The sequence below is a fragment of the Biomphalaria glabrata genome, chromosome 10 (genome assembly GCF_947242115.1).
Source record: "Biomphalaria glabrata chromosome 10, xgBioGlab47.1, whole genome shotgun sequence".
Lineage (NCBI taxonomy): Eukaryota > Metazoa > Mollusca > Gastropoda > Planorbidae > Biomphalaria > Biomphalaria glabrata.
Genome location: NC_074720.1, coordinates 38,440,012 through 38,465,271, shown reverse-complemented (window position 1 = coordinate 38,465,271; position 25,260 = coordinate 38,440,012). Strand labels below are relative to the sequence as shown.

Below are 25,260 nucleotides of genomic sequence, written 5' to 3'. Positions count from 1 at the left end.
ATGCAATAAGTGTCTTTTAATTTAATTTTTTTTTTTGTGATTGGATGTCAGTTTTCCATGTTAACATGCATTAGGCCTATGCCTTCCTACAGTGAAACAAAAGTATTAAACACTATCTCTTCCAGAGCCAGCTAAACTACCAACTTTTGACCCCATCTCTATATATATTGATGAACTTTTGATAACAGTATCTTTCTAATTGACTTTTCATTCAGAATCAAATCTAAAAGTTTTTGGAACCATTTGAAAACGAGTGTACAAGTTTCAAGTTACATTAAATTTTACACCCAACTTTGAGGTCTTCAAGAGTGGTTCACTTTACTTAAGACTTTTAAAAGTTTGATAACAAACTCAAACTTAATGCAAACCCTAATTACTCATGTCCCAAACTCATAATGGTGAAGATTGGACTCCCCAAGTCATAAAAGAAAATAAGATATATTGCTCATCTTCAATAATAAAATAGGAAGTTTCTTACATAATTTAAACATTAGTGTGGTAAATTAAAAAAAACAAAAAACAATGACACAACTGCCCCCTTATTTTGAATGTCATTAAACATGCCTGTAAACAAAGGAGTAAAAGGTCACTGTCTAACTGGATTGAAATTTAATGTAAATTACTGGTAGTCTTCAGGGTTCAAACCTTGCTGCAGATTAGGATTTTTTATTTAGGATGCTCCTGAGTGCATAAACATGTAAGTTGATACAAGAAGTTGACCAAAGCCTATGGACTTAAAGTTGGAATACAATAAAAGAGAATTTAATCCTTCATTGAACTCTTGTCTTAGTTGGATAATGGATATGCACCACAGAGTTTTCCTATTTACCTGACATTACAATAGAAGAAGGCAGTGTTGTAGCTAGGGTGGAGGGAGGAGTGTCCGAAATTTGTTTTTAAATATATTAAATATTACGTCACTGTCATGTAATCTTGCTTTTCACATTGTCATATAAGTTAGTGACCCTGTTGTATTACACACAGAGTATAAACTCTTTCAGTGCAGGTTACACTCAATTTCAAGGAGTAACTTCCATAGCGCTGACTAGTGCTTTGTTACTCTCAGGAAGTTGTAGTTTAGTGTAGTTTATTTCATCATCCTTATCATTTAAGAAGAAACCTGATAAGAGCACTGAAAACAAAGGGGACCATGAACGTGTCGAAGAAGAAGTCAATCCCCCCAGGCCCCCAAATCCCTACCTACGAAGAAGGTCATTGGACTAAACTTACAATAATATAACAACCTGAGTTAAATCTTATTTAGTAGACAAAATGGTTTCGAATCAAACTGAAGTTAGCATTATTTATGAAATATCCACATAATAAATATAAACAGATAAAATAAAAACAAAACCTATTATTATCTCACTATATATATATATAAGACAATATTATTCTTTAAGCAATTCAATAAAACATACATGTGATAAAAACAGAATGAGAACACAAAACAACAAGGCATTAAATACTGTCTTATAAACATTGCAATTAATAAAGCCCTCACCTGAGGCATGTTGTCCAAAATACATTCCCCTAAATGTGTCATTAACTGTTCTGACGTGATCATTTCTAGCATTGGAGCTAATTTTACCTTCACAAAAAAAAAAATATATATATATATAAATTTTAAAGGAAAATATAATCTTCAATGAGACACTGCAAAGTCGTTTAATTTGAAAAGGGGTGGGATTTTGAATAATGTAAAGGCTTCAAGAAACACTAACAATAAAGTACGAAGATGCTTCAGACCTAAGACCTCCAACAATCACTAAGTCAGCATGGAAAAGTCAAGAGTTGAAGTATAGAGCAAAATCCTACGTGCATTACATATAACAGGATTTGACCTACCAACTTCTTAAAACTGAATTAGATCAGCTAATCATACTGTAATGGCTTTTTTTCTTTTGTGTAAATAAAATGATCCATCTAAGTATCAGGTACTTAGAATATCCTTAATTACTTTCTCAACTTGTCTTTCTTAAACTAAAAGAAAGTATTATTTCAGCCTTGAATTAGAACAGAAACAGATGATAAGTCTTGCTTCATACACTTTGACTTCCTTTCAAATTTACAGCTTACACATTTTTTAAGAGTATGCCAATCAAAAATGCTTTTTTAGAGCTTAAAGAAAGCTTAAAATTTAATTGCAGTGAAGTGGTCATATTAACAGAAGCTAACAGGATACTTAATATATTCCCTAGAGTACAGTCAATCTGGAACAAAAAACATTCTGATTAATCCATTGCTCTGGAAGATTCATTCCTCCAAGGCTTTATGTTGGGGTTTTAAGAGACATGATAGCTCAGTCTGAAAAGTCCACCACGCTGTTCCATACAAGAGAGGGATGTCTTTCTTGTCTCATTAGCTGGAGGAGTGGAACTCCTCCAGTGACCACATAATAGGAGGAAAAAAATCCCCAGGGTGCATGACATTAGGATGTTTGAAACCGGGAATTAAAGCACCAAGGAATGACACCTTGATATAATGGTGTGACCTAAATCCCAGAATTGTCAAGACAATAAAGAAATCAAGAAGAGGTCATTCTCTATGGCTTAGGGTTTCACTGGATCCTGACAATAGCTACCAACCATCATCTCTGCTTATTTTTTTTTTTACCACTTTCAGACTTTACGCTCTTTAAAGGCAGATGAATACAACTTGATTATTTCATTAGAACACTGATGAATACAACTTGATTATTTCATTAGAACACTGAAGGCTACAACTTGATTATTTCATTAGAACACTGATGGCTACAACTTGATTATTTCATTAGAACACTGATGGCTACAACTTGATTATTTCATTAGAACACTGATGGCTACAACTTGATTATTTCATTAGAACACTGATGACTTCAACTTGATTATTTCATTAGAACACTGATGGCTACAACTTGATTATTTCATTAGAACACTGATGACTTCAACTTGATTATTTCATTACAACAAAGTCAGGTTGTGCTCCTTTTTTATTAAACGCACACACTGACAATCTTGAACACATCAAAGATCAAGCTGACTGTGCATGCCAGGAATCATTAAACTGTATTATTTGTTAATGTTTACTTAGAAATAGAAGCTGCAAATCCAAAAGTGTCATGAGATTTCTAGTGTCTCTCATACAGTTCAGATAGGCATGACCTTAACACCACTATCACCAACACAGGTATCAACTCCTAAAATGGAATACTGATTAGTACTAGAATACACAATTTTTTTTTTCTAAATTAGACCAACCCAGCCTTAAAATATTAATCTACTCCCATAATAACTAACAAATACCAAATAAATGAGAGAGCTTTTTTATAATGGTAATCTAAGTCTTTCAACTTGAGTAACGTGTAGTGTGGATAGTTTTCAATTTATTTCAACAAGAATGCTAACTAAAAGCTGATATTAGCATGTTTCATTCACAGTTGCTTTCAAAGGGTTTAGATCTAATTTAAAGTATGTTCTATGCTCTGCAAAGTGTTTAAAAAAACTGTCTTTAGAATATTAAAAATGTGTAGACACAAAATATGAATGTCTATTTCATGTGCTATCATATAATTTGATTGAACTTATAATGCAATGATATGTGTAATGCACGATTATAAAGTTAATTTCCTCAAAAGATTATTATTATCATCATTATTCTGATAGAATGCATGTTTGATAAAGTTAAATTAGAAACTAAAAAGTTAAACCTCGTACATTTCCAATAGCTTAAATTGTAAATTTCAATACACTTGCATTGAGAAAAAACAATTTCTATTTCATTGAAAAAAATCATAAGGAGTCAAGAACTCACCTTTCCTTTTAATAACAGAACATTCATAATAGCAAGAAGTGGACAAGGGCCATTCTCATTCTGAGTAATAATGGGCACATTGTTCTGACCAAATGTAATCCATTTAATGTAATAGACACTTTCCTGGTCACTCTTGGTCAGGGCTGAGCATGGCTCAGCAGCCACATTTTCAGCAGATGGGGATTCAAGATCTGAGACTGTTACTTGGGTTTCAGAAGCTGAAGTGGTGGTGTCAGGCGATGCACTGTTAAGACTACCTCCAGATATATTAACCTTCTCAGACTGAGTGTCCTGCTCCTTCTGTGCCTTTGTTGTCTGGGGTTCTTTACTCGGTTCATCACAGCTTTGGGTTTTAGAGATATCGAAGCCAGAGTCATCAGGACTAAGGCCGCTATCCTGGCCAGAACTAGACGATTTAGGACTGGATGTTAAACTGGTACCCAGCTGGTCAAGCGAAGGGGAAAACTGTTCAGGTAGATGGTTGGACGGCACATTTTTTTCTGATGATGAGCTTGTTTCTGATTGTGGAGTTCCATCGGCATGTTCTCCTTGTTGATCATATTCTGGTGAGGTGAGTTTGTTATCTATAACATTGGAATGTTTTAAATTAGAAGCCGCAGGTGAAAGTTCCATTTCATTGGAAGCTGCAACTGAATCAATGTTTGAAGCAGCTTCATTTTCACGCTGAACAGTCAAATGATCATCTGAAGAAGCTGTTTCAGAAATGACTGGAGGTGGGGTGGACTCCAATGCATCATCTTTGTTTGCACCTTGATCATCCATAGAAATCTACAAAGAAATGCAGAGCACGATAGAGGCATTTGTTAAACAATACAAACAAACACAACTAAATGACAAGTTAATAAAAATAGATAACTATCCAATGAAAGAGACTTGAACTTTTTGCTGTTAAGATGTTGGCTCTTTTACAGCCTATGCCACTTGTCCTTCTCAGCTGCTCCACACTGCCAGACAGGGCATTGGTAATGCTGGGATGTTGAGGGAACAGGGTCTGAGGGATAGTTATTTGGAACAATCTTTATGATTGACAGTTTCATGAGGGTGATATAATAGGGACGTAAAACTTTGGACAAGCACAGAAACTTAAACTAAGCCTAACTTGTGCAAATGTGGTTAAACATAGTTTAAAACTTCTAAATCACTATCATGCCTGAAAAATAATTTGGGGATGAAATAAACTTTGAATGTATCAAATTATACTAATTATTTTCACCCCCTATGAAGTAAACAAATTTGTGCATTTTATTTAGAGACCACTTTAAGTACTTTTAAAATTTACTGATCTAGATTGTAACAATGTTGGTTAACAATTATTTAATGTAAATAAAAAGATTGTAACATTTTTTAGCTTTTTACTGCCATTACTACAAGCATCAATGCAACTAAGCCACGTTACATTGCCTCTAAAAAAGATTTAGCTCTTTTCATAATTGCATCTAAGCTAGTCAATGAATGAGTGGAACTATTCTTAATCAAGTAACTTTATTCATTGACTCAAAAAACAAAGATTTACTGCTGCAGGGGTGAATGACTGTATAGAAAATATGAAAAACATGCATATATGTAACCCTGCCGGACCATGATAGAGGCATTTGTTAAACAATACAAACATTCCAATGTTAGAGATAACAAACTCACCTCATCAGAATGTGATCAACAAGGACCCTTGGTCCGGCAGGGTTACATATATGCATGTTTTTCGTATTAACTTTATTCATTGCATACAAAATTGCTTTTGGAACAAAGGGAGAAAAACAAAAAAAATTGTGGAATTTCTTTTTTTTTAAATATGTTTTTTTAAACTGTATGCATTCTAGTACCGGTATTGTTGAAGTATATACCTATCTTTTCAGAAAAATAATGGACAAAGTTATAAATTATACATTTGAAATTGTTATAAATAAAAGAATGATGGTGATTTTTGATTTGAGGCACATCGGCACAATTTAGGCCATGTCGTGCCTGTAAAGAATGATGGCAATAAGCAGAATATATTTGATCAAATGACTCTGTATAATGGTATTGTTGTCTTGAAAGTTGTTTTTTTTTCATTAAAATAGGATTTTAATATACCAACTTGTACAATATTAAATGAAATTCAATAATATTTTATAACATGATATCCTATCTCATCAGGGAAGATTTGATAAATTTTGAGTTTTAATTTTAATTCAAATGCATGTCATTAGAATCTACAAACAAAAGAAAATCTTGAATATGCTCCTTGCCTATTTATATCACAGATACGGAGCACCATTCTTCATGGCATAATGAGCTGAATTAACTTTCTATATATGCAATGTGTTTCTCAATTAGTTGTTTGTTTATCATATACGTCTCATTTAGTTATTGTATCATCAGGATTAATTGTAGCATTTAATGCTAACTCACTCTCCATCTCTTCTGGGGTGGTAAAAGAAAAAAAAAATTCCCTTACTTGTTCACTCTGACCTTCTGTTAAAATTTTTTTTTAGAGAAAATTATATGTTTTGTAAAATGGTTTACATGCTTTGGATGTTCCTTCAGAGTTGAAGGTAATATAATTCCAAGCCCAAACCTCACTCTGGATGATGTGGGATGGCAGACCGAACGAGTCCAGTGCGCATATAGCACAAACAGGCAGCCATCCAAATGTGTCCCAAGTTTTAAAAAAAATGCAGTACCACTGCAAATGTTTTGTAAAGACACTACTAACTCTACTAGTTTCAAAATGTAGATCTTTCCTCTACAATAATAACTGTAGCCTAATATAAAAAACAACTTTAATTAGATGATAGTAGATAGATAGATATTATCTTAAAATAAATTAAAATTAATATTAATTTTAGTTTAGTTTTTATTCTAGATCAAGAGTAAAGCTGCCTTATGGAAAACATTGAGGCCAAATCACTGTGTTTTTTTATTTTTTGCATTTTAATTTTTTTTTATATTACGACCTAGAAAAAAATATGAAAACATCCATTGGTCGATAAAAATAGATGTGTTGCAATGTTTGGATAAAATAAAATCTTATGTTAAAGAGGGGTTGTCTAGGTATGCCAAAATGTCTCCCTCAGAAAAAAAAAATTTCCCCTGAATACGATATCGAACGCCTTATATTATTATAAACCATACAGAACATTATGTATTCAAAAAATGTTTTAATCCTCTGATTCTTCATTTCAGGCATTTTCTGGTCAAACTTGAGCTGAACTACCATGTGGATGAGAAAAGAAAAAACTAATTGCCATAACCATGTCACAGTGACATTTCAAAATTTAGGCATGATCAATGCTATAAATAGATTTAGCAAAGGCAGGGGAGAGCATACTTAATATAATTTTCAGGGATGAAGGGAGATAATTTTTTTTTTAAAATACATAAACTATGTGTTATTTGTCAAAATAATGTTTAATAAGCATGCCCTTATAAATTGCTAGTGTGTTTTATTGTCTTTTAGATACTAAGAATTTACTGATTAAGTTTATTTTTGCTTTAAAAATTAAAGAATATACATCGCTGGAAAATACAAAAACATTCAAAAAAAAAAAAATTGGACTCAATAAAGGGACATTTCCATAATGGTAGAGCTTATGGATCTCCCGCCTATCTAAAATCATAGATTAAATGAAAAGAAGCCATATTTATGTAAGTCATGTCCATCTGATGTATCATGGGGCTTTACAAAAGGCTTAGCACCAGAAAGGGAGAGTGGTGGCTTAGTGGTTAAGCACATGGATGGCTTCAGAACCTGGGGTGCTGCGATCCAATCTCTGTGAAGACTGGCATTTAGAAATTTGGGATTTTTAGGGCAGCCCTGAGTCCACCCAACTTTAATGGGTAACTGACATTAGTTACGGAAAGTTAAGGCAGTGGGTCATTGTGCTGGCCACTTGACGCTCTGCTCGTTAACCATTGGCCAAAGATGACCCAAACATCACCTGCCCTACAGACCGCAAGGTCTGAAAGGGGAACTTATTAGCACCACAAGCACGCTCATTTATGCGTATGAGATAAAAAAAAAGGACACTTTCATGCCAGTGCACAAGCTTCCTGTTTTTATTTCTTTTATTGATCCTCCATCTCTTGTTATGTTTGACCCTAGGTATTTCTTCTTGTAATGATTGGCCATTCAACAGTATTTCACACTACTTCCACCACAAACTGGTATTTTTGCTCTTTTCAGCACTGATTTCCATGCCAACTGTTCTAGCTGCAGCATCCTGTTTTGAAGCAAGATAGTGTACCTGGTCTGCATTTTTTCCCCACCAAAATAAAGACATATTGACATATACTAAAGACATATTGACATATATATACTAAAGACATATTGACATATACTAAAGACATATTGACATATAATAAATACATTTTGATATATGATAAAAATACATATTGACATATACTAAAGACATATTGACATATAGATCTATATAATAAAGACATATTGATAAAAATATTGTGAAGGTATCCAAGTGGGAGACAAAAGAGGGGTTTTTGTAAGGCATCTTTACTAGTATAGATATCTATAGAGATCTAGGTTTACTCACAATACTAGTGTTTCTACTTAATTATATTCTACTTATCTAGGCTATGGCTATGTACTATAGATCAGATATTATCGCCTAGATCTTTATAAATACTAATATACTGACTGAATTAGTTATCATATATATAATATTTAGCTCAATTATTAGATTCTAGAATAGATTATGACTAATATTATTAATTATAATTTAACACTCATTATTTAACTTTTAAGTTTAAGTATTTAGTCTAGATCTAGATCTAAAGTCTAAATCTAGATATCTCTATTTAATATTATTAATAATCTAGTCTTCTAGACTATAATAATAGACTATGGTCACTATAGTGTGTTAGAGTCTAGATCTATATTATCTAGTCTAGAATCTAAATACTTATATAGATCTTGATATCATTAAGTCTATTCTATGTCTATTTCTATAATAATATATCTAGACTCTATCTATATATAGTATATTCTATATTACTATATTTACTACTACTAATAATCAATCAATGATTCAAGACCCTTTATGTATATTATTTATAACTTCAAAGTATACCTATAGTCTAGAAGCTAGATAGTCTAATGCCAAGGACCTGTCACAGTGTCACAATCTGTGGATCTTGTAAATTTCATGAATGGTAAATATCTTAGTCTTTAGTGACTTTAGACACTTTTGAACTGGAGTTGGAGTGTCTGGACTGGAGTGACTCACTGAAGTCACTTCACTGACTGACTGGATTCACTCTAGATTAAATACTCTAGACTCTATTAGAGTTTCACTTTGTGACTTTTGTCTAACTAGTCTAAGTTCTAACTCTAAGTAATGAAAATGAAATGATATTGTGACTATTGTCATTGATACATCAGTGATACTGATATAGTACTTTTAGTAGAATATATCTAGATCTAGAACCAAGATTTATACTAGATCTATTATGCTAGATTTTTTAATAGAGTACATCTAATGATCTAAATCTACTAGATCTAGATCTAGACTTTAGTGTCAGTACTCGTAATCTCAAATCTGGTTTACTAGATCTAGGTTTAGAGTTTAGATTCTGTTTTCCACTGACAACTGTTTTGCCCTAGAACGGAAGTTCTAACTGAATCAAAACAAGCGCATGTGCAGTTATTTAGTTCGCCATCTTAAAAGATTTTGGAACTTGATGAGTGGTAAGTTATTTTAAACTATATATTCAATTAGTTCAATAATGCATTTAAGACCAAGCAATCTTAAAGTAGCTGATGCGACAAACGTCGTTTTATTATGCAATATAGAGCGAACAAAAAATGTCCATAAGTTTGGCGATTGTATAAAATGCATGCAATGGTTTGCTAAGTAATGGCCCAACTGGCCGAGCATTAACGGATCTACTCAAAAGATTAATATTTTTGGGGGGGGGTTATTTTGTATGCGAAACATTGTGAAGTATAGATTGGTGACCCAGTTTTATTACTAAAACTAATATTGTTAAAAATGTGGATGTTTCGATCATTCCTGCCAACAAATGTAATGTTTGACCTCTTTAACCCTAGATGAAATAAATTGGTAAGACTGTGACTGGGTAAAATACTCGACTTCTTAAATAAATCCGACCTGTATTACTTGGGTTAAGTATGAATGAATGGAAAATCAATACTGGATTGTAGCTTAAAACCTCTTAGAGCTCAGTCATAAATTTTTCGATACTGAACTGGGAGATTGCGCTTTTCTTGTTTGCGTTTCCTTCATTGTTTGCTTATTATTCACTTCTAGAATTCTGTCTTCTCCTGACCACTTTTCTGCACCCACTGTCGGAACATAGAACCAAAACACGTCCTCATTCGAAACAGACGGTTGGGCCGTGGGAACACCTGCTTGCCGTATAAGGAAATCACCAATGAGCTGCTTCGAACGCTATGGGAAAATAGCTGTTACGTTTACCTCCCGCTAATTGATTTTGTCATAGAATGCCTTCAATTAGTTTTAAAGCTGCATCTGTTTGATAAAAACGCTGTTATATACGGATTTATATTAATTTTAATAAATTACTGTTTAAATGACAGAAATTATTTATTAAAAGGGATTTATCTCTATTATTCGTTGACCTCTGCCGGAATCTATCCGATGTGCAGTACATTTACTGGAACAGCGCGCATGACCCATTGTTCTCACGATGTCAGAAATGCAAATTGCGAGTTCCCACGAGTGTGTTAGATTTTAGATGAACACTAAGGATAACAAATCTTTGTGCTTTCTTGTTTTAATAAATCATTTTCCCCTTTTTATTCGTAAATTGTAGATCTCTTGACCAGGCTTAAATATTCATCATAGGCGTGTTCTTTAGATCCACTGCGGAATTTAAACGCATTTTTAATTATCATTTACAACAGTTCAAGAGTAACACTAACACTACTAACAGCGAACAAATATCGACGTAGAATCTAGTCTAGATCTAAATCTAGAATCTTGTATTCTTGATTAGATCTAATAAAGTAAAAATTACGGATTATATTTAAAGTGACATCTAAAACATTGTTAATGTAGAAAAGTTTGTTGTTTCTTTCTAACCCTGTTTAGATGAATAATATTTCAAATATAATGGATGATCAAGATATGCAGGTAATTATATTTCTACATATGACGCCTGCTCTACACATTGAGATGTATTTTATTGGGCTTTGTTCTGAGTTCTTTGTTGCTTTGGGTAGCGTTTGTAGTCAAAGATGGAGCCTCTTTTTTCTTAACATTTCAGTGACAAACTGCTTAATACTTGTTAGTCTAGATCTAGATAACTCAATTTTGTTAACTGTGGACATATCACATAGATTCTAGATATATCTAAATCTATTCATTAGTGTGTAAGACGCTTATGATGCTGGGTTTTAGGTTGATGGAGGCAGATAAAAAGTAAGTTTTAAGTTCCCATTTCATAGCTTGCCTAGTTCTATAGGGCAATTCCAGAAGTCAAGCGCTTTACCACTCAGCAGCCCACCTCCAGTAAGAAGCAGATTAAGGGAAGAGTACCTACAAAGGTTTGCACAGACACACACACACACATGTATTTCAAAACCTATTAAATCTAGTGGTAAATTACATACATGATATATATAATTCTATGGACTAATAATTTTGTTGCCACAGAGAGGGTGAAATGTTAAAGAGAAACTGGAGTGTGAACACATTTTGTGTGCTATTGTACAAATTGTTTGCTCTTATCACATAATGTATTGTTATGTGTAATTCACAATTGTAAAACAAATTTTCCTCACGGATAATAACAAATTATTATTGTTATTATTATTGGTAGTATTATTAAAAATAAATAGATCTGTGAATGAATGAAATTTAAAAAAAAATGGCGGAAATAGATTAGATCCAGCAGCACCTGCCTTAAAAAAAAGCGTCATAGTCTGGATCGATATCGATAGTTTAATGAATGAGTGTTTTATTCATTTTAGTAAGCTTTTAGTAAGTTTTGTTAATTTAAAAAAGTGCCATGAAATATTAAAAATTTCGTTATAGACATAATCTTTAATAGGCAAATTGTCAGTAGCAATCTGAATCTAGGTAAATGTCTAGGGCTAGATAATAATAAAGTTTAAAACATTTTGAATGCATTTTTTCGTGTTTGTTTATTTGTTGTTGTTTTTTAATGTATGTGTTTTCTGTAGGGAAACTGACATTAATTAGCAATGTTGTCGTGGCCAACGGGCAGAACCTGAAATTAGATAAATAGTTTCAATAAGTTGTCGTCGTTTATCATGTAAAGGTAAAGCTGCGGGACGACCTGTCCTGCGTGAACCCAGGGACCATCGGAGCTAGGAGTGTATACAAAGTTGAAATGAGGACACACTCGGTTGCAAACACGGACCCGGTTGTAGTGATCTTCATCCCGTACACACACGACTCCTGCTACTATCCTGCGCACGCACGCACACATACGTACCGCTTTCTTGACTGGGGAGAGACGCCGTGCGAGCTTCTCAAATTAGGGAATGGGGGCAGATTGGTTGGATGCCGGGAGGAGGGTGGGGCTGCCTATGTGTGCACTAGGGCAAGCTCCCATTAAGTTGGGCTAGTGGCAAGTGTGTGTGCGTCCCAGCTCGGTGGATTCCCACGCCACTTGTCTACGTTGTCTGTAGTTTTTTTGCTGTTATCTTACTCCTGGGAAAGAAGAGGGAGGGAAAGACAGGGTGAAATTTGTCAAATTATCATAACTCTACAGCGTTTATTTATGCATCACCCCCCCCCCCCCATCTCCCCCCCCCTTTTTTTTTCGTTTAATTTACGTGGAATGTCACAAGTTATCACATGATACACTTCATCATTACTGGTGTCTCGTAGTGCGTTTCTGATGCGTGTTTTGTTGGTATCAGTGCCGATATTACTCCAAAGACCTGCCACTATGGAGACTACTCAGAGCGCTGGCTGCTTCCCTCTTGAATGGTGACTATACAAGAAAAGGGTCCGTTTCACGTTGTAAACACAGAGGCTCGAGGCTGTGGAGATAAACCCATCGAAACATACAGATCTAGTAATGGTTTGACTCCCATCATTGTCCAACCCCTTTCTCCGTGATGGCTGATAATGTGTCACTGCGTCATTGGTATATCCGAGAGGATAAAATGACTAGTCTGTTGTGGGGCACTAGTTAGACCCTGAAGGGCTTAACATTAATACGATACTGGTATCTTGAACTATGGGGATCATTGAATTGTAGCAGTACCGATATGTAGTAGACATTTTAAATTGGGTAATAAAGTCCTGTCGAGATATCCCTTCAAGTCTGAATTGTGTTGTGTTTATATCAGAAACAATCAAGGGCGTATTTAGCGTACATGCAAGCCATGCTAATGTTTAGAATCTTTTAGCACTGATGGCCCTGTCAGGAATTGTACCCTAACCATTGAAATTGTTCAACGTGGGACAATGTGTCACACATCACTGAATATTTTGAGAAATAATTAGTAATAAAAAAGTGTACTCTTGATAATATAGAATTTAAGTTATAAATCTTGTTTTCACTTAATGAATTATATGCGTTGGGAATACTTGTAAGATGCCGCTTCAGGTCCTTTAGTGAGACATTGTAATATTGTATTAGCAAAATCTGCTAAGAAAGTCTCGCGCTAGGCTAGTCCCAGCCAGAGTACACGAAGGGCACATGATGCTGCATCAGATAACTTGGCTTAGCCACATGTTTGCATAATGGAAGTTGCAATGTTAGCAGAGGAAATACTTTCAAACTGAAAATAATAGCTCACTAGTAGACCTCATTCTCATTAGTTTCATGTATGGTAGGTCATTGCTTTTTTAGGGGAAAAAAAGGGGGGGGGGTGTTAAAAGTATAAATAAGTCAAGGTAGAAATTCATCAAATTATGTTACCAATTACAAGTAATGTTTGAAGGCATTATTTATGTAATCTTTTTAAAGGAACGGAATGATCTCTAACAAGATTGGTCATGTTAGTATCGCATAAGCTTGTGGGATTGAAAGGGGTTGCGAGGTTGGTGGTAGCTACTTCGTCATCAAGATTTAACTTCTCTTCTTATTCTAAGACTTTTAGTTTTATTTCGGGTGTCCTCAAATACAATTCTAAGTAGATAAGCAAAGGGAGGTAAGATTCCTTACTGTATATGACTGAATGGGAAAATGTGTCTAGAGCTGTGTGGCAGGGTCAGCTTACGCTGTGTCGAATCTCTTGTCAATGTACTTGTTACTGTGTTGTGTGTGGGACACCCTCCTTCCCCCCTCCAAGTATCAGGACACTATGTACAGTAAATTGTCAGGTGAAGTCTAGCTTGACAGTGGCTTTACTTTTATTTTTACACGACCGTGACCTGCGCAGTTTTGGCTGACAACGCATTTCTATGCTTTTATCATTGACTAACATTCTTAAATCGACAGTAGAATTGAAAAGCAAGGCTAGTTGTCTGTGAGTTGTCTCAAAGGGTTGCTTGGATGAAGTAGCTGTATAGATTTCTCAAGTTTCAAGTTATCTAATGGATGCATTTCGTGCAACTGTCAGAACTTCCCAGACGTGGTGTGTTCTTATAATGTTCAATCATGATTGAAGCGTTGAGGAAGAACGCTAGCAGTTTCATCAAGCGAATGGATTATTTACCTCTTTTAAGAAGCATGTATGTTCTTTTGTTTGGAAGAGCAATAGAATAGGTCTAAACGTACCGGTATATGATCTGAACCATAACGTCATTCTTAAAAAAAAACAGATCAATGGCGGTGAAAAACAAACCATTCATTCATTCGGTCTAAATGAATGTGTCCACTCTATCGATAGTCTTCTCGAACTTGTCGTTGTAGATGTATGTTGTGATAGCTCTGTCCATTTGGAAGTAGAACAAGCTTGGGACACTTAGTAGTTTGGTTTTGACATGTTTCGGTTGTTACTTCGGATTCTGAAGATAAATCACACCGTTGCCCAAAGCTCCCGAAGGACGACGGGGAATGGCAGAGGGCAGGGCTCGATCCCTGGTCCTTCGAGACACCGAACAACAGTCCTGAATGTTTACCACACGACCAGGCAGCCATGTGGTTGTGCTGGACTTCTAAACAGTGTTACGTGAAGTCTTTAAATCTACGTGAAGTCTTTAAATCTATTTCGATAAGACTTCCGGTTATTTCGTTATCCATTAAAGGATTTGCTTTACATGCAACAAACTACAAAACTTTAAATAGTGGAACTTAAGAATCGAAGCAGTGATTCAAATAACCTTGTATTCTACTCACAAGTTGTTTCCGACATGGACTGCAAGTCCGAACTGAAAGAAAAAGTAGTAAAGTTCCCCTTTCAGACCTTGTGGTCTATAGGGCAGATGATGTAAAGGTCATCTGATTCTGTGGCCTACGGTTAACGAGGGTGTCATGTGGCCAGCTTAACGACCAACCGCCTTTACTTTTCCCCAACTAATGTCAGGTACCCATTAGAGCTGGGTGGACTCAGAGGCGCCCGAAGATCCCGAAAATAAAAATCCCAGTCTTCACTAGAATTCGAACCCGAGACTCCGGTTCGGAAGTCAAGCGCTTTACCGCTCAGCCACCGCGCCACCACAAGTCCGAACTGAAGGCAGGAGGAAATTGTTTTACATGTTCCGAATGTTAGGAGGATTGGGATCATCGAATCGACAGCCCAGAGCGTATACCACGCGCCAAGCAGCCTTTCCGTTACGCAATATAGTTTTAAAAAAATTGCGAGAAATTTTTAGTCAGCTTCAAGAATGTATCCTTTTCATAGCAAGATTAGGATGAAAACGCCAAGCATTGCATAACGCAAGGATCCAGTCAAATAACAATTTGTAGTTAAAGAGTATTGGAAACAAATGATTTAGGGATTTAGAGAATGTTTGCAATTCCTCCGTCAAGATGATGATATCCTGCATTACTGTAATAGTGTTGATTGTATAATGTGCATTTTGTGTCTACTGTTATTTATTGTTGTCTGCATTGCCATGTCATCTTTGTTCTCCCTAGGATGAATATGATGTGAGCGGCAGCGACGATGGAGTGCACGGATCGCTGACGCGACATGATCTTAGCTTCTCCATCCACGGAGACCACGAGTTTATATCTGCTTTTTCTGGCAACGGCGTCATCCGTCGATCGCAGCTGGGGGAACTCTATCAGCGTGGGCAGTACAACAGCAGCCACCACCAGCAGTATCAGTTCGGCGTGAGCTTGGACAGCCAGCCTCACACCATCCCGCTGACCATCAAACTCCCAGAGCACATGGCCCATGCTTCAGCCCCTGGCCTGGACAATCCTGTTGATCTTTCCAGCGCCAAGTTGGTGCCCCACGCACGCCACCAGCAGCAGCTCAAAGATGAGAGACTCTACGAGCAGGAGCAGTATTACCACGCCAACGCAGTTCACATGAGAAGGGCCGCGTCACAGCAGCAGCAGCATCTGAACCACCACCACCTTCAGCATCATTTGCAACAAGCGCAACATCATCAAACTAGTTCTGTGATCACAGTTGGCATACCCGATCAGTCGCATGGTAAGTTTTCATTCCCTAAACATTGATAGATAGAGACTTGCTGTTAGCAGGTGTTTCTTTTGTCCTTACCTAAACTACGTTGATAGCGACTTTCTGTTAGCGGTGTTCCTATGTTTGCAGAATACTCCATTATTAAGAAACATTGAATTACAAACATGGGACAAGTTCTCAAGATACTAATTCTGTTGTAAAATCTTGTAACTTTCGAATAATTATCTATAATAATCAACTTTATATACACACAAAAGAATACATATATCCTAAGGAATCGGCCATTTGATGAATTCGTTCTTAAAAGTTACCCTCCCCTTTTTTTTTTTTTGAAAATGTTAATCCATAATCATTGTAGTCTATCAGTATCTAAATTTCATTCAAACGCCAACTCACATATGTCATGGTGAGAAACTTTATTTTGCTGATAGATCGCGTGTAAAGAAATTGCATTTTGCTATCAATTCTAATTACGTGTGTTCCCCCTGCATTAGGAGCGCATGTTTTGTTTTAACGTACACATCAAGGAACTTAAAAGATCTGGTGGTTTTGTTAGAAGTATTTCCAAGTCTCACAATGACTTACAGATTATTTATGTGTTGTTGTTTTTTTATGATGGTTGGGGCCTTGGACAGGGGGTGGAACATGCTCAATTATTTCAAAAGTGTACTTAAGAGATCTATTCTGCGAAAACCAGAGAAAGTTGATGTGTCAGCTGTGTGGCGTTCTTGCCTTGCGACCTAGTCATTCTTGTGAACACACGGAGCCCCTAGACGTCTTTTCATTGTCTTCCCCACTTCGGCACGCGCTTTCATTCATTGTCAACTCATTGAAGGGTCAAACTATGTTGGTACTAAAGAGGAGGGCGAAGCGGGCGGTGGGACTCATCGGAGTTAACACAGCGTGAAGCAGAGTTGCCCCGAAGCTAAGAGTGCGTGGAAGGTTGAGAGAGAGAGAAAAAAAAAAGGGGGGGGGGCTTATCGAACCATTCCAGGAGCAAAGCAAATGTTTTCTACTAAAAGTCTTACCAAAGAAAGGGGAGGGGGAGTGTTATATTGTGAAAAGTTGTATTGGAGGCTACAAATTGAAACAAAATAGTTACATATAAAAATACAATACAATGGACCTCATTCACCAATCGTAAACTAACATTTTGCCACGTGATTCTCTATATCTTCTATACAAATTACGCAATCCATTAGGGCTGTCACGCGATACATAATTGTCATTGTTTTAACAATATTATCGCGTGGCTAAATGTTGTTCCTTTACGATTGGTGATTTTCCGTTAAGTTAGTCTTATTGTGGGTTCCGCAAGGTTGTTAACGCCGGAAGTGGTAATGGTCTTAAGCGCATCATTACCTACAAAGTGCTTCCAATGGCATGCGTCTCAAATAGCCTCTGACAACCAGTCCAACTCCTGGCCTTCACGTGTGGCTCAGTTACTGAGCCTGGCGGAACCGTTACCACAGACAGGAGAAGGGGCAAAGGCGAGCAACTGGCGTCTAAACCAGTAAGCTTCGGGCAGGAGGGGCTCGTTAGCCTTGGTTGGCTACCCATCTAGGAGAAAGAAAACTCTGAATTCAAACCTCCGCTGCCCTGCGGCTATACCCAAACACGGGAAAGGCTTCGGGAGACAACCCTGAGGAAAAATCAGGAGCTGGTGACCCTTAGGCAGACTGTGGCACACCGTTCTACAGCCTGGCAGATCCTGCGGCGCTACTGATCCCAAACTGTATTGGATACTCCGTTCCTTTGGTCACATCAGCTGCGCGGAGAGGGGGGAACTGCTGTGTGGGCGACATCGTTCCGACCATAAACAATGCCCAGGCTTTCATCTCACTTATTCAAAACCCTAACCCCAAATTATGAACCATAGTCGTCCTACGACTGAAGGAGGCCAATGAATGAATGAGTCTTATTGTGATTTGGACATTTTCAGTCAAGATTTCAATGTGATTTTTTTTTTGTCTAAAAAAAAAAAAAAACAACTTAAAAACTCTTCAACACGTTTAGAGTGTTTTGTAGTAAGCTTCTCATTGTAAAAATACCTTACTTGCTCTTACTACTGTTTAAGCACATATCATTTGTATAGTATAGAATTGACTTTCTGTAACAATGGTATTGAGTCGCATCCTCTTCGGTTATTTTCTTTTTTTTTTTGCTTCACGATGTTTTGAAACATACAGACACGATCTGCTTCCATTTCGTTCATGCCTTAAGACTGATCCAAGACTCATTACCTAGCTAGCTTTATCTGCTAGATAGCAATCTGTTTAGACCATATTGTATCAATATAAACACAACTGAATTTACATTTAAATATAAGGAAAATGTGGTGTGTTTTTTTATGTCTTTTCACAAATGTCTCATGTGACATGGAATAATCTGATGCAATCAATGCTTTCCTTTTGGTCATTTTATTTCACGTCATCTTTTAGACCCCAGAAACTAGACATGTTTATATCCTCAGAAACTAGATTTTTAGAAGTCCGTGTTTGCAATTATTTATTTGTATTATTGTAGTAAAATGTACCGAAAGGAAAGCGTCAAATATACCATTTAATTTTCATCTCACCGTCTATGCAGTGTAGGCTGTTGATTAGAATGTAGTCAAAGATTTTTAAGTCCAAGATGTCAAAATTAAACGTGAAAAACAAGTTGTTACTGGTGGGTGTTTTTATTTCTTTCAATCCTCAATAATGTATTGCAGTCATCATAGCCCTCTGTTCATGTTCTGTACATAGACTGAATAGCAAAGAAAATGTCCATCAAAGTGTTCATTGTGAAGACTGTCAGGCTGCCAGTGAAAGCCCATCTGTTTCGGCAGAACAACAAAAGAGCATTCTCTTTCTTGGGTCTCTCCCCCCCCCCCCCACACACACACACCTCATTGAGGCTACCTTAACTTGCCCTCGTAGACCCGCGCGTGGAGAGTTCTAAAATAGCAGTATTGACCTGATTGTTCAGGAGCACATCATCCAGATGTGGCCATCGCACAGGCAGGCTGGTCACGTTGATGTGTGAGGCGGGAATTTTATAGTAGGACATGAGGCGTTGAGGACTATGGAGAGGCATTATCCACTCATGTCATTATTGCAAATTCTCATACAAAAGTGTTTACCAATACCGAAATTGTGACAGAAGATAAGACCTAATGAAACACCCGAGTGTGCTGTACCTTCAAGTTTCGCATGCCCATGACACTTAAACCTGTAAGAAAAGTTGTAACTGATTTGAGTGTGATGAGACTATGTGTTACTTCTAAGTGTGGTAAATACATTGAAATGTCAAAGAGTTAATGTACTGATACTTACTGGGTGACTGATATTCTTGTCACACTCAACTATCTGGTTTCTAAAAAGGATTGGGGGCACCATGGTTACCTTACTACGCTACTGCTACTTAGTATCTAGTTACAGACCGACTTCCTGCAGAGTTCAATACCCCTTCCTATCCCACTCCATGTCCTGGTAAACAAATCAACACACACACTACGTGGCACGCAGTCATCGCTACTTTCTTGGTGGAAGCAAGAACAAGACTGCTTCTAGGAATATTGACCAAGGGAAAGTGTGAATGGCCATGTGGAACAATTAGTGGATTGTTGACGTACAGTTCACCTATAGGAGATTGTCGCACGCGCGCACACACACACGCACATACACACGTCTTTGTTTGAACTATGCTCCAATACTATCATAATTGAGAACAAAAGTCTCCACTCTCTGAAGAAGTGGGAGTCGTGGGAAATGTGTCGTCTGCTACATGCTCGTGGCAAGTCTGAATCGTAAAGATAGCTCTCTCTTTACTGGCACGATGGGCGAGGTTTGAGTTCAGATTGCTACTTTTGGGCTTTTTGTCATTCCTTTTGTTTTTGTTGTTGTTATTATTCTATTTTAAATAAAGGTCTATGTCTTGTGTCAATGAGTGCGGGCCAAGAGATGGGCGCTAATATTTTCTTTGCCTAACTCTGTGTCTGGGTTTGAGCTGAGATAACACGCAACACTAAATCTTTGATCTTCATCCCAAACAGTCGACTGGAGTGCAAACAAGGTCCTTTTTACAAAGCTTGTATCATTTCACATTGTCTGTCTGGTAAAATAAAAAGTTTGTACACATTGTACGACACCCTGACATTTTGCACAATTATTTCTTTTACCTGACAACACAAGAACCAATGGAAAAAAAAAAAAAAGCACAACTCCTGACCAGTAACTCCAACTAACTACTGGTCTAACACACAGTACCTCCCCTGAATGACAACAATTTCCACGTCCCACTCAACAAATAAACCAAACATACACACGCACTCAAATATCTATCGCCACCCCCGCTCCTAACACACATCCGATACGCGACGTGGTGCCTGAGTGGTTAAGCGTTTGGCTTCGATACGGAGGTTGGGGGGGGGGGTGAGCTCGAGTTCGAATCCTGGTGATATTGAACTTGGGAATGATCCGGCTAACGTTAGGACACCTCTGAGTCTATCCAACTCTCTGGGTACTTGACATACGTTGGGGAAGTCAAGGGGATTGTGTGTTGTGCTAGCCACTTGACATTCTCGTTAACCGTCGGACACAGAAACAGATGAGCTTTAGCCTCCTTTGATCGAAAGTTACCTCTACCGTTTGCTCTTAATAAGCACATTAAGTGCCTAGAAAGTAAACAAAAACAAACTATGTTTACACTAGAGATAAATATGAAACTATTCCCATATATTGGAAATTATGAGACATGACCCAACTAGAGAGGGGGGAAAATTCCCACCAGTCATTCACTTGACGCACACATTTTTTTTTCCCTTCTCGAATGTCGACCTCCAAGGCTAGCTGCCCGTTCAGCGGCAAGGCGTGGGAAAATACGACCGTTCTCTCGGCTGGTCCGCGCCTTGACGATTTATCGATACGGCTATAGTGGCTGCCGACTCCGTTCCCGCCACTGCGACACGGTCACGTCTGCTGAGTGCCCGACACATTCGTCTCGAGGCAAATTGTAGTAAGGGTTCATCTAAGTTGGTCTAACCAGTGACTAGTTACTTAGAAACAACAGGAGATTGGAAAGACTTTGTAGCATTTCAAACATACGTCGCTTACATAAGCACACACACACACACATTGACCTTATTAAAAACGTTTTTTCAACATCTTCTGACACTCTTACACACCACCTTGAAGATTAACCACACACGTGTCAGCGGCTTCAACTTTAATGTGTGCTGCTCAAAATATTTGTGTGTGTAAAGCAAACGAAGATCTAACATCAGCGCATCAGCGGTACACTACCATGTTTTCTCCTTTAGGCCTTTCCTTCCAATATCTACTGGCCTTGAAATAACTAGATTTAGTTTGTTGTTTGTTCGCCTGACATCAAAATATTTCTTTGGGGTATTGCTAGTCACCACCTTGTGGCATCCTTATTTTTATTGAAAAATGAGAAATTAAAAGTAACTTTTATAATTAGTACTGGCTAATAAATCAATCTAAAAAGAAAAGCTAAAAGTTGTTCTATTCAGTCAAATATCCATCATTAGCTTCTCCCCCTCCCCTTTCCCAACTTATTCCAAAAGCTGCAATGCCACCTCCCCCTTATTCTGGTCTACATGCCATAAATAAATGTCCTTTTAGAAGAGTATGTAGGAGATTGGGTCTCTCCTAGGCTGTGTTACATTGGTCTGTTCTAGATGTATTGTATAAATAGTCCTGTAGTCCTGTTGAAAGCATACACTGCTGTAACAATGCACTCACTTTCAGCTGTTGAAAATGTTCAAGTTAACTAATATAAACTTAACATTTTTTTTTATTGGCTTTGTTTCAGATGGTGGGAACCATCTTATGCCAGGGTCGCTCACTCCACCTGACAAACTAAATGGTGACCTCGTTGGGTTGCCTTCTCCTGGCAGCCTGGACATGGCAGCCATCACATCCACTATGCAGGCACCGCCTTCTCCCCTCCCTACCCCGTCTCCACCTGCTGTGACTGTGACGGCCTCTACCACCACCACCAACAGCTGTAGGCAACAGGCAATGGAAGTGGATACATCAGGGGGCACTGCTCCCTTGTTCACTGTCTCATCTGGTCATGGGTAAGTCATTTGGTTGTAAGAAACTATGGCTAGGCTAGATTACATTAGTTCACAATGGCTAATGGATGGCTGCCTGGTCGTGCGGTTTGCACGCTGGACTGTCATTTGAATCTATCGATGGTCCTGGGTTCAAACCCTGCCTGCTCCCATCCCCCGTTGTCCTGCAGGAGGTTTGGACTAGGAAGTAAACTATCTTCAACTCTGAAGGAACATCCAAAACATGTAAAACATTTTACAAAACAATGGAGAGGATTACAATTGTTTGTACTAGTGGTCCTGCCTTATTTTGTTTCTTGTTAGGACACAAGTTGACCATTCATGCCCAGTGGACCATGTCCTTCTTCCCTAACAAAATGAGCTGTTGACCTAGTTGATTCTATTGTTTCCAACCTGAATTGATGGTCACACTTTCTCACATTTGTTTGTTTGTTTTTGAAGGCATTGCTAACACAGTCTAGACAAATCTGTGTTAGTGTAGATGTGTAGGAAGGCAGTGTATATAAGGGTAGAGAGAAGACCAGGGATAGACATTGCAAGAAAGCTGACAACGGTCAAACATCTTTCTCTCTAGGAGTGCAATTTATACTTTTTAAAAATGAGTCCAGTGTGCTTATACAGACATTTAGATCAGGTTTTGTAAGTAGTGACCATTTTTTGGGGGCTACTATTGAATAAATAAACTTGGTTAATTTCTGTGTTTCCACTTGTTACCATTACCATCTAAAACTTATTTTTTAAGAAATCTTCCCATGCCATAATACTAAATTGTTAAGCCCAACCTAGTCACAAATAATTGTATGCTAAAAACTATAATTACCATATTTAAACTTTACTGTACTAATTTTTTTGTTTTATTAATTGAGAAGCTAATGCTCTTTCTTGCAAGCATAAAACAAATTTGAAATACTTATAAAAACAAATTGGAAGCCTGATTAACCAATATTAGTGTCTACTTTAGAATCGTTCATATCTGTGGCTTATAGGTTTTTTTGTTGTTGTTTTTTTTTTGTACGCTTGTTTAGTTTAAAGATCAACAACAATCTCATAGAAGTTAAGTTATAAATAGTTGAAATTGAGATAAGGATTTTATGATATATCTGACCATCAGTTTTAGTAAACATGTGAGGTAAAGCAAAAGGATTTAGGACTATGTTAACTATAGAGCAATCTAAATAATTGGCATTAGCATTTTACATTACTAGCTCCTTTAGACCCGTGTCTAAATGTTCCTAATGTCTGTAGCACTCAAAAGCAGACTTCAAGTGAATAAAAATGTTAGAAAATGTTAAATCTCACAACTTTTTTTTTTTTTTCTTTGGATATTGTAAAACATTAACATCTTTTAAAATGTAAATATTTTTTCCCTCCAGAAATTTCAAAGGAGAAGAACAGAGGTTGACTAGGTAAGGAACTGTTCTTGAAAACAAAGATTGATTATATAGGCAATTTACATCAAATTTGAGGTATTTTCACTGTAGTCTCTGTAGTGATTATCAAAGGAAGTATTCTAACACAGACTTTAATTTTGCTGTCAATCTAGACAAGCTGATAACATGGTAAACTGAATACTCAGTTAAATTTTTTTTTATAGGTGAAGTGATACATAATCTTGTATATAGTTTGACTTTACACTAGTGCACAGTGGAATGTTTTTGTGCTGTTTTGTAGAGTACATGTAGAAAAAGTTTTTCAGGTACTGAAATTAATTGTATGTCTAACTTAACAGGGAAGCAATGAGAAATTACTTGAGAAAAAGAAATGACCAGACTCTTGTCATTCTACACGCTAAAGTGGCACAAAAATCTTACGGCAATGAGAAAAGGTGAGTTCAGAGTGCATTGTCTTGGAGATTTGAAATGTTTTAGTGCAGTCGTCCTTAACTTTGGAACCAGTCTATTAGTTGCAAATACTATAATCTGCTTTTATATTATTTCATATTCTGTACACCAAAAAGTGTGTTATTTATGGATTTGCATCATTTATGACAGTGATGCCCAACCTAATTTGACATGCGGGCCATTTTAATTTCCAACACTAATTTCGCGGGCCACATGACCGAAAAGTTACAAAAACTAAATGATATTGTTCTGAAACTATTTTTTGATGTAGTGCTACATTTATCATTTCATGTGATATTTGACGATTATATTTTTTACGCGTCAGCAAAATAACTACATTTGTCTACTTAAAATGTTAGCAACAGTGGAGGCTTCTTATTGGTTAATATTCACATCGAACCTCAAATCTCTAGTTGTAGTTAAACAATCTTTTATTCGTGGTTGAAACCCATAATGCCGCCATCATTATTTGATAATGCCGATATATATGTTGTTTTAAACAGCCAACACTTAGTAATTAGTAAAGATACGCCCACATTTCCTGGTAGATTCTACATCCAGAGTCTCTGTTCATAAACGCACCAAACGTTAAAGGTCATGGTATCAATACATTCAGAAAAAAATATGACAGTCCTAAGTAGGTAAAGATACATTTTTCAACCTTTTTTTTCTTTTGGGAGGGGATTTTCTCCACTTTGTGTCAACGTTTTGGCGGGCCGGATATAACCACGTCTGGCCCGCGGGCCGTATTTTGGGCATCACTGATTTATGACAATCTCTGTGATTGTTTCAAACTTATGAACTAAAGTAGTTGCTTTACCCATTGGCTGTTGATTTGTTCCTCGATTGATTACAAAACTCTTTAAAAAATTCCAGTGTGTCCCAAAACCAATTCTAAAATTAAAATATGAGCCCATCTCTATCATGCCCTGCCAAAAGGTGAAGGGAAAAAGGTTATCCTAATTAAAACAAGAGTTTCAACACTTTCCCCACACATACTCATGAATTCTAGTATTCCCTGATAC

General features: G+C 36.9%; 2 protein-coding genes across 14 annotated transcripts in view; one reads left to right on the top strand and one right to left on the bottom strand.

Annotated features, from left to right (window-relative positions):
* LOC106074685 (ubiquitin carboxyl-terminal hydrolase MINDY-1-like) overlaps window positions 1-10,180 on the bottom strand; it is a 45,201-nt gene extending 35,021 nt beyond the window's left edge. For 2 of the 7 annotated variants that reach the window (XM_013235503.2, XM_056042994.1), the window contains exons 1-3: window positions 8,880-9,204; window positions 3,793-4,581; window positions 1,505-1,591 (exon numbers count right to left, since the gene is read on the bottom strand). In XM_013235503.2, the coding sequence (XP_013090957.2) occupies window positions 1,505-1,591; window positions 3,793-4,575 (870 nt within the window). In that variant the 5' untranslated portion in view covers window positions 4,576-4,581; window positions 8,880-9,204. The other 5 variants (XM_013235502.2, XM_013235505.2, XM_013235504.2 and 2 more) reach the window with 5 other exon arrangements.
* The window catches only part of LOC106074687 (recombining binding protein suppressor of hairless-like), a 29,087-nt gene continuing 13,194 nt past the window's right edge, over window positions 9,368-25,260 (top strand). For 3 of the 7 annotated variants that reach the window (XM_056042988.1, XM_056042987.1, XM_056042986.1), the window contains exons 1-5: window positions 10,363-10,925; window positions 15,796-16,321; window positions 22,130-22,397; window positions 23,768-23,800; window positions 24,124-24,219. In XM_056042988.1, the coding sequence (XP_055898963.1) occupies window positions 10,884-10,925; window positions 15,796-16,321; window positions 22,130-22,397; window positions 23,768-23,800; window positions 24,124-24,219 (965 nt within the window). In that variant the 5' untranslated portion in view covers window positions 10,363-10,883. Of the gene's footprint in view, window positions 9,497-10,360; window positions 10,926-15,795; window positions 16,322-22,129; window positions 22,398-23,767; window positions 23,801-24,123; window positions 24,220-25,260 lie in introns of those variants that run through there. The other 4 variants (XM_056042984.1, XM_056042990.1, XM_056042985.1 and 1 more) reach the window with 4 other exon arrangements.